At 47.0% G+C, this 12189-nt stretch overlaps 1 protein-coding gene across 3 annotated transcripts in view; it reads right to left on the reverse strand.

The window, feature by feature from the left end:
- Nucleotides 1-12189, reverse strand: part of Sctr (secretin receptor) — a 52911-nt gene that overhangs the window by 6453 nt on the left and 34269 nt on the right. For all 3 annotated transcript variants that reach the window (XM_028771513.1, XM_028771511.1, XM_028771512.1), the window contains 7 exons: nucleotides 11357-11454; nucleotides 10209-10341; nucleotides 9676-9829; nucleotides 3044-3104; nucleotides 2382-2451; nucleotides 1265-1356; nucleotides 241-367 (listed from right to left, as the gene is read on the reverse strand). In XM_028771513.1, coding sequence (XP_028627346.1) covers nucleotides 241-367; nucleotides 1265-1356; nucleotides 2382-2451; nucleotides 3044-3104; nucleotides 9676-9829; nucleotides 10209-10341; nucleotides 11357-11454 — 735 coding nt within the window. The remainder of the gene's footprint in view (nucleotides 1-240; nucleotides 368-1264; nucleotides 1357-2381; nucleotides 2452-3043; nucleotides 3105-9675; nucleotides 9830-10208; nucleotides 10342-11356; nucleotides 11455-12189) is intronic.

Here is a 12189-nt window from a genome sequence, read left to right on the forward strand (position 1 = left end):
GCTAGCTCACTAGTGATCTCCAAGTAGGCCAGGCTAGCTCACTAGTGGTCTCCAGCAATCCCTTTGTCTCTTCCTCCCATCTCATCATCACTGGGATCGCAGGCATGCACCCCATGTAGGCTTTCTTGGGATCCAGGGATCGAACTCAGGTTCCTATGCTCACAATGCTAGCACTTTATTGAGTGAGCCATTGCTCTTGTCCGAGAAGTCCTCTTTTCAGTCACAGTTCCCAAGACATACCTGGAAGGAGCCCAGGGCCAACTCAAAGAACAGCTGGACCTCCATGGCGTCCTCTGGGGAGAAGGCGAAGACAATGTAGTGGATGCCGAAGAGGGGGATGAGCAGAAGGGTGGACTTGGCCAGGCGCCTGGGGACACAGGGACATGCTGCCACTCCTGATCTGCCTCAACTCATCTAGGGCCTGACCGCTTTAAGTTTGACTGCAGTGTTTCCAGATATGTTTTCCACTTGGGTTTTATTTTTCTGGATCTATCTGTCTTTCATCTGCCTGTCTATCCATAGCTGTCATTTATTTGTGTACCTATCAGCTACTGATCTATCGTTTATAAAATCATCTTCGCACGTACCTGCTTGTCTATTAGTCATTTGTTTATCCATACCTCTCTGTGTTTTGTCTTTAAATGTTTGTATCCATATTTGTCATCCATCTATATAGTTACCTATCTACCCACTGGTCTATGATCTGTGTATTTTGCAGTGCTAGGTGCCGAGCCTTGGCCCTCACTCATGCTGGGCAAACATTCTGTTGTAGAGCAACATCTCTAACTTTGAAAAATCTCTTAAGTCCCGGCGTGCTCGTCATGTGGTAAGACAATGCTCACCAGACTTCTGACCAAGCCTCAGTGCTTCTGGTCGCCCACCCCTGTCGGTAACGTATAAATAAAACTGTATTAGCGTATAAATCAGATAGATGCCTGTCCTATCGCTGCTGTGCTTAACAAACAATGCTATGGCCTTTCTAGTCCACGCCATCTCAATACCTTCTACCTACTTCCTCCCCTTCCCAGCTTTGCCGTAGTCAGATCTCTCTGCTTGTGGGTTTCCTGTCTGATTTCGTAGTTTCTCTCTGCACAGTGCCTGAGGATTCATACTCAGGCTTAGTTCCACCCACCCGCCCTAGTCACACCATAACTATGTCCCCGGCCTGTCTTCACACTTAGCACTTGCAGAGTGAACAGCAGGCACTCCGCGGTAGCTGCTTGCTGACTGCCAGAGCATGCCAAGCTCTTTGCTCTACACTTACTTATAATGGTTTGTTTCATTTCCCCTTGTTTCTTGAGTTCTAAGTTTTCTCATCAGGATTCTTAGAATGTTTATGAAGAAGATGAAATTGACCTGAAAAGCAAAAGGCAGAGGTCAGGCCTAAGGTGTTTTCGTTTCCTGAGTCCCCTGTCGGGGTCCTGACCCCTAGAGCTGGGGACAGCAAAGACACCACAGCTAGAATGGCAAATCGCAGCTGTTCTTCCTGCACTCAGAGTCCCAGTGACATAAATAAATCTAGACACCAAGGCTGGAAGCAACACGCACTGCTGTCCAGGGTCCATGACTCAGATCTACGCAACCGCCTGACAGATCACTCGTTCCTGGGTTTGGAAGCCCATGTGAATCTTGATGAGTGCAGGCTTGCCTGACCCGTGGGGGTCCACTTTTATTTATTTGTTTATTTATTTTTAAGTTTTATTATGATATTTGTGTTTACGCTCATGCATTTTACACAAGCACGCGTGCACACACATGCGCGAGCATGCCTGTGGCAGTCAAAGGCTAGCGTTCAATAATAGCTTCTCTCTTCTACTGTGGGTTCTGGTGCTGGAGCGCAAGTGGTCAGTTTGCACAGAAGTGCTTTTTTCTCATGGAGTCTTTGTGCCAGCCCACCTTCTCCTCTTTGATACAGTATATCACAATGGAGCTCAGACAAGCCTCCAACCCTAAATCCTCCTGCCTCAGTCTCCTGAGTGCCAAAATTACCTTGCCATACTTGGAATGAATTTGCTTTCTGTTTGTTATTATTGTTGCTGCTGTTTTTGTTGTTGTTGGGTTTGGGGTTTTTCTTGGGGGAATACTTTGAAGGGTTTTGTTTGCTTATTTATGCAAATGTATGAGCTCTAGGTCCTGTGAGAGGCTCTGCCTCAAAAACTGAGGTGAATGCCTCCTGATAAGCCTTACCGACTCCCTCTTAACACTCTTTAGGGAACAGACTGCTGACCTCTGACCTCTGACCTCTGACCTCTGTGATCCTGAAGTTTCTACCTCCTGGCCCTTGCTGGGAACTCAAGCTCCAGACTTTCCAACCCTCAGGGTTACTCACTGCTTCTGAGTTTCCCTACTTGTCCTCAGCTCAGCAGAGGACAGCCACTCACCAGGATGGACAGAATCACAGGCCCTCGAATGACCCACCAGATGGAAGCGTTGGAATTGATGTCCCAGCAGCTATGGAAGAGAGTGTTAGGCGTCTTTAGGAGTTGGGAACTAGGCTGACTGTCAGACATGTTCCCTAGTGCAACCCTTGAAAGGAGGAGAGTGCTTATGCCCTCAGGCCTCACAGCAGTGTGCTCACCATTAAGATCTGTTTCTCTCAGAGCCAGAGAGATAGCTCAGTGGTTAAGAACACATACTGTTCTTGCAGAGTTCCTGAGTTCAGTTCCCAGCACCCATGTAGGACCAATCACAACCACCTGTAACTACAGATCCAGGGGATTCAATGCCCTCTTCAGCTTTCGTGGGCACCTGTACTTATATACATACTCTATACGTATAAACATAATTTAAAAAAACTTAATCTTAAAAATATGTCTCTCCTATATCCAGCTAATGCAGTGTTGGAATCAAACACTGAATTTCATGCATGCTAGGCAAGCATTCTGCCTCTTGAGCCAGCAATTCCTAGCTGCAGAGGCGGCGGCTATAGAGGCTGACGGTGAGATGCCGTGCTGTGTTCTTGTTACTACCTTTCCTCCTCCTCCTCCCCCTCTCCCTCCTCTTCTTCCTCCTCCTCTTCCTCTTCCTCATCTTCCCAGCTTACCCAGTGTTTTCTAGAAAGTGCCTGGTGATAGCCCACGAAGCAACAAAGATGGCTGGAGAACCTGAAGATCAAAACAAAGAGAGGCACAGTATGATGCTCAACGTTCACTGTCAGCTTGGCAGGCTTTAGAATGACTGAGCACACAAGGCTCTTGGTGTGTCTTCAAGGGACTGTCTAGGTTATGTATGGTGAGGTAGGAATACCCACCCCAAACATGGGTAGCATTATCCCAAGGGTTGAATCCTGGACTGAATAAAAAGGAGAGTGAGCTGAGCCCCAGCGTCCATCTCTCAGCTTCCTGACTGAGGATGCCATGTGGGCAGCTGCCTCGGGTTCCCAGTGCCATGCCTTCCTCGCCATCATGGACTGTATACCCTCAAGCCGCGAGCCAAAACAAGCACTTTCTTACGTTGCTTCTGTCAGGGAATTTTGTCACAGCAAAGGAACAAACAACTCATTCTTCAACACAGGCACAGTGAACAGACGTTTATCCCTGTCCGGGTACTAAGCAGAGGACAAGATTCAGTTGCTGTGAAACCCTGTTTACCATCTTGTAGCATGTGTGCAGCCTCATGCTTCCAAGGTTCTGTAATGCTGTAAGGACTGCACTGGAGTCAGATAGAACCTGTAGGGATAATCTCCTTGTGCACCCCGTAAAGGTTGTCTTTATGGTATTCAAATGCTGATTTCTGTACCAGCAAAGAGTTGGGTACAGGATGGACTTTGGTATTGCTATTTTTATGAAGCATCACCTGTCTCAGTGTTTTATAAACATTCTTCTCCATTACCTTCTGATTGGTCAATAGAGAGCTGGTCATCCAGTTAGCTGGGCAGAAGAGAAGAAGGTAGGACTTTGGTTCGAGAGGGGGAGGTGTCCCAGGGAGGAAAGGAGGGGCGAGAAGAGGAGCAGAGAGTGTGGGGGGGGAGGACCATGAGGGAGGAAGAGAAGAGGTGGCCGAGAGGCAGAAGGTTCAGGAAGAGTCAAGAAGAGCAGATCACCAGAGGATTCGCCATGAGGACACACATGAAACAGGGCAAGCCAGGATGAGACTCAAACTACAAGCAGCATGGAGCCTGTGGCTAAGAGGTAGATAGCTTAGAGGGTTAGAATAGCCCAGAGCCTGCCTAGCTCAGGCTTACAGCTTGTTTCTGTGTCAACTATTTGGGTTCTAGAAAGAGAACCAACCCATAGGCTTCATCCTTAAACTACATCCTACAGGAACCCGAATGTCACTTGGAGTTAGGATACCTCAGGAGCCTGGGCCATCTTCCTGAAGACTTCTGAAAGGGAAAGAAGGCACATAGATGCAATATGGGGAGGCCCTAGTTTAAAATGGGGTATGCCTGGCAGAGTCAGGTAGATAGAGGATCCAGAGCAGGTGGAAAAACCATTAACTTTATTGAAGTACTGACTTGTACAAACCTTGTCCATTGATGTAGGAGATGGGTCAGTAGGTGAGATTGCTTTCTGGGCAGTCATGAGCTGAGTCTGAGTCCCCAAAAGCCACATAAAAAGCAGGTATCACAGGCTTACACCATCAGGTCTAGTCTCACTCTTTTCTTTGCTTTACTTTTTCTCTGAGACTGGGTCTCATGTAGCCCAGGTTGGCCTGGAACTCAATAAGTAACTGAGGATGACCTTGAACTCCTGATTTTCCTGCCTCTGCTTTTGAGTGCTGGGCTGATAGGTGTATACCATCATGCTGGGTGCTTCAGACTGAACCTGGGACTTTGTGTATGCTAGGCAAGCACTCTAATATATATATTTTAACAGATGAGGTTTCACTACCTTGTCCAGTGGCCTCAAACTCCTAGACTTCAGTCATGCTCCTGCCTCAGCCTCATAGGTAGCTGAGGCCCCATGCTTGCCTCGGCTTCTTTACTTTTTCACTGTGGCTCATGCAATGGTTCTAACAGGAGTGCTGGTCTATACAGTGGATGGAGAGAGGCCAGGCAGACAGGCGACAGCAAGTCTCTACCTCACTTGGACCCTGTGACTCCAAACAAGGGCACTAAAGGACACTTTTCAGGATAAACTGAATGGCTCTAGACAAAAGGCCTAGAAATAGGGCTTCTGAGATGCCTTGTTGGGTAAAAGCACTTGCCACTAAGTCTCATGGCCTGTCTGAGCCCTGGACTCAAGAACCAACTCTCACAAACTCTTTTCTCATCTCTGCATTGTACTGTGGCATGTGGCATGTACAACACACACACACAGACACACACACACACACACACACACACACCTCTGTACACAATAAAGAAATAAATACAACTTTTTTTCCCTCCAATACAGTAGCCACTTCCAGGCCAGTGTCCCTGGGGAACCAGCTTTCCGTCAACTCCACAGTGACTCATTCTTAACTGTGAACGGGAGAGTCAAGGTCACAGACATCAGATTCCATCAACAGCTAGAAACAAAACAACTAGAGAAAAGGAACAGAGAGGAAGCAGACCATGCAGGGAGCTGAGGGAACTTGAACAAAACAACCCCAGGGAGATGACCAGCGAGACAGGAAAGATTACATCTATAAGAGACAGCAGGATGCTGCCCATCCGGGACATCAGAGAGCAAGAAAGGGCAGAGAAATGAATATGCAGTTTCCAAAATAAATACTCAGTAGAAGAGTTGGACGATAAAGACTAGAATCCCCCCCCCCAAAACTTCAATGCAGAATAAACAGGCTGAACAGTAAAGGCAGAGCAGGAACTTAGAAGAAGAAAGGATGTATTAGCGACTTAAATGAGTTTCTGCAACAAGAACAAAGCCAGGGCAAGAAGAGAGCATCTAAGAGGTGGCTGGAGCGCACTCTCCCAAACAAGGATGTGGTCTGCTGAGATGGCTCGTGAGTGGCCCCCCAGGGACCCATAGGGTTGAAGGAGAGAACCAACTCCCACAAGTCTCCCTCTGTCCTTCCATACAGGTCACAGCACTCAAACTAGCTTGCACCTGCATACACACATTAAGTAAATCCACACTGGAAAGAAGTGAGGACCTGAGCCACAGGCCTCTATTTGCCATCCTGAAGAGGCCGAGGCAGGAGGATTGCATGTTCAAGGTCAGTCTAGGCTAGATAGTGAGTTCCTATCTCAAAACAAAAACTGCAAGAAAAAGGACTGGAACCATGCATCTGTAGATGAAGGCAATAAAGTGTCAGGGAAAGGCAGGGGAGGGAAGCTGTATCATAGCACAGGCTTTGACAGTCTGAAGCACAAAAACATCTCTCCTTTCTATTGAATATGCTTTTTGTGGTGTGGAGCTCAAACTCAGCATGCTAGGCCAGCGCTGTACCTTTGAAATACATCTCTAATGCTGGCATTTTAAAAACTAGTCTTCAGATAACCTTTCTCCGACTAATTGCCCTTTTTTTAAAAAATTAAGTATGTATGGCTGGAGAGATGGGCTCAGTGTATCACATCACAAGCATGTGAATGTGTGTTTATATTCCGAGCACCACAGGGAGCTGGAGAGATGGCTCAGGGGTTAAGAACACTTGCTGCTTTTGCAGAGAACCTGGATTCAGTTCCCAGTGTGTGTGTGCGCATGTGCACGTGCACACACAGTAACTTACAGCTGGTTGTAACTCCAGTTCCAGGCGACCTGATGTTCAGTTATGGCCTCTGTGGACACCAGGTATGCATATGGTGGACCTACATACATACATGTTAGCAAACATTCCTATACATAAAATAAATATAAATGTACCTTTAAAAAAAGTTATGCTTGGTAATAGGTGTCTTAGTACTGGGAGAGAGGGGAGGCAGGCACGGAGGCATCCCTGGACTTCACTGTCCCCGAGCCCCTCAGCCTGCTCTGCTCCATGGAGAGACCATCTCAAAAGATAATTGACAGTTGTAGTGGAAGACACTTGACATAGACCTTTGACTTCTACATACATGTGTATACATACACACACTACACACCACACATACACATGCACACAAAATATATAAGAACGTAGAGGTTTCCTGTTGTATTTAATGATTTGGCAGATAAGACTGAAGAGGTTTTTCAGAGAATTTGGAAGAATTAGTAAAAGTCTGATTGGCCTCCCTCCTTCTGGTCTAATGGAGAGACAAGATCCTAGCATCAGAGATTCACACTAGCAGAAGACGCAGATGACATTCCTAGAGGAGGCACTTCTTAATTAAGTGCCCAAAGAAGGGAGAGGAGCTGGAGAGATGACTGAATGCTTAAGAGGACTTGCTGCTCTTTTAGAGGACCCAGCTCAGTTCCCAGCACAGATTTCTTAATGTTGAATCAACTAGAGTTCCGATCTTATCTGTTTCTCAGATCCTGACAGACTAGGGCTGTGAAGCTCGGTGATCTCCACTCTAAATCCGGAGCTTTAGGACAGTCAAAGACAAGTCCTTGTCCCCTATGGGACTACCTGTCCATGCAGACATCTGTACAGCCCTACAAGCCCCTGCAGGCAAAGAGTCACATGCTACACAGGCTGAAGTTCTGGGCAGGAGGGGCAGTATGTTTGCCAGCCTCCCTTCTGGTCTGCTGGAGAGACAAGACTCTAGTCTGTAGGGATTTAGACAAGCAGAAACATCAGAAGATGGCTTTACTTGCAGGGACACTTCATAATTAATTAAAGGCGTCAGGAATAAGCCAAATGAATCTCTAAGTCACTCCCAAGAACCTTATTCTACCTAGAACTTTGAGGTTACATGCGTATAGGATAAACCAAAAGAACAACGAATGGTAGCTAGGTGGGTGGACAGAAGGATGGATGGACAGATGGATGGATGGATGGATGGATGGATGGATGGACAGGTTTGGAATTAATAAGTGATGGCTAGATAGATGTATGGGGAGGTGCATGTATGAATTAATGCATAAGTATGTGGGTATATGTATATACATACAAGTGAGTGGATATATTGTGTTCGTAAGTGGGTGGATGGATAGACAGACAGATGGGGATTTGGGTACATAAGTGACTGAATGTGTGAGTGGATGTCTGTTATACACAAATAACCCTGGGTCTACCCTTGTTTAGAGTGTGAGTTGAACATTTTGTCCCATCTCTGAGCTGAAGTCTCTGAGAGACTTCTGGAGGTTGGCGAATTGCTTAAATAATTACTATAAAGTACTGAGCTCACAGTGTGCTCAAGCAATAGAAGTTATTACTATAAAGTACTGAGCTCACAGTGTGCTCAAGCAATAGAAGTTATTTTCCCTGGCCAGAAAGGAGAGTGAAAAGATAAATCATGGGGCCTTTGCATGACTGGCTTGCTATCATTTTCTCTTTCCTAGAAACTGAATCCTGAACTTCCTTTGGACACCAGGTAGTTTGAGTGGCTCATGGCCATCGGTGCATGGTATTCTCTCCACGGCCATTGGTGCACTCTAGTCTTTTGGACCCCTGTGTTTGCCTCAGCCATGGGTCTGAAATTCATGTGGCTCAGTCAGAACGAACTGCAGAGTAGTGCAGGGAATGGCGGGACATAATCTATCATATGTGTTTGTGTGTGTGTGTGTCTGTGTGTGTGTGTCTGTCTGTCTGTTTGTATGTGTGTGTGTATATGTGTGTATGGTGTATCCATGTGTGTATATGTGTGTAAGTGTGTGTATGTGTTATGTGAGCATGTGTGTATATATGTGATGTGTGTGTGTATGTGTATATATGTGTGTATGTGTGTATACATGTGGTGTGTGTATGTGTGTATATGTGTGTGTACGTGTGTTTATATGTGATGTGTGTGGGGGGTGTTTGTGTGTGTGTGTGTGTTTGTTGAGGATTAAACACAGAGGTTCCTTGACTTTTTCCTCACTGGAGCCTGGTAGTGAGAAAAAGACATCATAGAGCCCCTTGTGCTGGTGACAAGGAAACCCCTAGGAATGAAGAAGCCACTGTTAGAAACAGCAATGCAAAGGCAAAAGGAAAGACATTAAAAGCCCGAGTTGAACTTAGTGTGAAGTTAGTGATCTCTGTACTTGTCAGTTATGCGAGCCACTGTTTCCTTTATCCTGGAAGTCTGTCTGTGCCATGTCTCCTGACTCCAGACTTGCAAGGACCCCCATAAAGAGGACTCAAGAACAGATCATCTGTAGAAGATGGGGCAAGTGCTGGGCAGAATAAAGTTGGAAACAGCTGAGGATGCCCGCTGTTCAGCTGAAGCTAAATTACAGCTCATATTTCACATTTGAAAGACAAGGAAGCTGAGGTTAGAGGGTTAACCATCCAGCAACTTGCCAAAAATAACCCGTTAGTTAAACATGGATCTGGGATTAGACGCTAAATCCCTGTTTTCTACCTTCCTTCCTCCGTCCTTCCCTCGCTCCCTCCCTCCCTCTCCCTCCGTTCTTTCTTTCTCTCTCTCTCTCTCTCTCTCTCTCTCTCTCTCTCTCTCTCTTTCTTTCTTTCTTTCTTTTTATTTTCCTTTTTGCATACTGTGTGAGTAGAATGGATGGGTGGATGGATGGATGAGAGGATGGATGGGTTGGTGGATGGATAGATGGATGGATGGATAGATGGATGGATGCATGCATAGTGAAGGGCTTGGTGAATGGATTGATGGGTGGATGGACGGAGCTGCAGCTAGAAACCAAATCCTCCTAATTCTCAGCTTACCATCCTTTCCTGCATAGCTCACACGTAAAACACCTTGGACAGACATACCCCATCCGAGGAGCACGAACGCCTTCAGGCACTTCCTTTTTGAGAAGAAGGAGATGGCAAGGAGCGTGTGAAGATAGAGGCCCTCCACCAGCAGCCATGCATAATTGGCCATGATGCAGTACTGGAAGAAGATCATGACCAGCTTGCAGCCCACCTGGAAGAGAGTCACATGAGCCCGGGCTGGGTGATCATGAGCCTTCCTCGGGTATGCTCCCAAAGAGAACAACACTACACTGTAGGAGGCAGGAGGGAGGCTTAGAGTGAACCTTGAGGTATACAGCTGTCTCCACAGGACTGTGGAGATGGCTCAGTGCATAAAGTGCTTGCTGGGTGGGCATGAGGACCTGAATTTGATTCCCAGAACCTACATTTTAAAGAGCTGTATTATGGGACCTCCTGGAACGTCTACCTCCTGCCAAGCACCGCCTGTTACCTGGAGCATCTGTGTAATCTTAATAGTGCTTGCAAGGAAGACAGTGAGCTACAGGGCTTGGTCCTCTCCAAGGTCAGTCTAGGGCATTTAGTCATGTTACCCTGTGAGCATCACAGTAGGTGACATCATCTGAGGGGAAGAGTACAGCGTCCTTGATGAAGATGGACAGGGCGCGCAGGATGAAGGACACGAACAGGTGCATGTGGATGTAGTTTCGAGTGCAGTGCAGCCTCCTGTCAGAGAGAACGTGGGGCCGTGAGATCAGGGAACGAGGGGCTGGTGCTCACACAGGTGTGCCTGCCCCTCTCCCTGCCTGGAGAAACCAAAGCCCTGCCTCCAGCCCTCAGGTCCCATCTCTGTTAAGAGAACCCACGTGAGGGCATAGGTCCCTAGGTGCCCGGCGCGCCCTGTGCTGTACTGAAGTTACAGAGGTCAAGAGAGCTGGCCTAGTGATGCATGCCTGTAATCCTAGCTCCTGGGTGGTGGAGGCAGAGGGATCATCTCAAGTTCTAGGCTAGCAGGGGCTACAGGGTGATGCTATGACTCAGAACAGAATAGAGCAGAACAGAACGGGAGTAACACAATCTCTAGTTTTCTTCTGTGCTCTAGGGACTGGAAGTTGTTACTGGTCCTCCTTAGCATCATGTTATTTTGAGATCAGATTGTAGGCAGCCTAGTCTGGCCTCCAATGGCCTTTGTGGCCAAGGATGTCCATGATCCTTCCACCTCCACTTGGGTGGCCACAGGGATGTGTCACTGTGACCAGTTTATGCAATTCAAGAGACTGAATCTATGACTTCGTGCTTGCTAGGTGGGCACTCTGCTAACTGAGCCACACCCCTAGCCCCACAAGAGAGTTTTGCATAGAGGGTGTCGAACCTTTTACCTTCTCTGGACTGTACTGGACAAAGAATTGTCTTGGAACACACATTAAATCCAGGGGTGTCCAATCGCCGCCTTCTGGATTTGAAGGCATGCATACATATGTTTACATACACTTTTGCATAGCATTGCAATAGTACACTGTCATATACAAAATTTACTCCTTTTGTGAGTTACAAAAAAAAAAAACATTTTTTTTTATTTCTAATTTTGTGTGTTGAGCCAGGTTTATAGCTATCCTGAACTTAACAAGATGGCCGGGTAGCCCACCAAGACCTCCCTCTTCCAAACCTGAGTAATAGGGAGAGATTTGAGGACTGTGTCCCTGCAGGCTGGGGGCACTGGAGAGTGGCAGGATGTTCTCACCGGAAAGAGCACAGGATGCTGAGGGCGACCAGGAGCATGGCCAGGGAGGAGCTGTAGCCTACAGTATACATGACCTTGAGCTTCAGCAGGTATGCATGCTGCAGAGAGAGGCACAGGTCAGCCCTACACCTCACTGTGGCTGGCTTTTCTGCGTCCTTGAGGCAGGACTGATCCCAGCAACCTCGATTACTGTTCCAGTGACTGTTGGCAGGTCCCTTTACCGGCACTATGAATGCAAGGCTTTACTTGAATACTTCCAGAGGCAAGATGCTCACTACCTTTGGTGGAAGTCATACAACAATACAAAATACTAGGAAAAAGTTTTCTGAGGAAGGGTTTTATGTATATCAGTCTGGTCTCAAGCTTCCTATATGGATGGCCTTGAACTCCTTGATCCCCCTGCCTCCACTTCTCAAGTGCTTAGATTGCAAGAGTGGGCTGTCATGCCTGGTTTACATGATGCTGGGAATCAAACCCAGGGCTCCATGCATGCCAGACAAGCACTCTTTCAACTTAACTACACCACCAGCCTCCCTTCTCTTTTGTCTTTGAAACACAGAGTCTCATATAGTCCAGGCTGGCCTTGAACCTATAACATAACGGAAGGTGACCTTGAACTTCTGTTCCTCCTGCCTCTACCTTCTAAGTGTAGGCACCAAGGGTGTACACTATGGGTCCCAGCAGGAATGTTTTAAAGTAGGATTCAAAGTAGCTAACTTTGTATTCCATCTATGAGTCATTTTTCTCTCTAGAACCATCTAAAACAAATGCATCTTCTAGATGGAATCTGCCCCGTGTATACAGAGTTATTCTGCCCCGTGTATACAGAGTTA

This window comes from Grammomys surdaster, unplaced genomic scaffold, assembly GCF_004785775.1.
Source record: "Grammomys surdaster isolate TR1022 unplaced genomic scaffold, NIH_TR_1.0 208, whole genome shotgun sequence".
In the NCBI taxonomy this organism is placed as follows: domain Eukaryota; kingdom Metazoa; phylum Chordata; class Mammalia; order Rodentia; family Muridae; genus Grammomys; species Grammomys surdaster.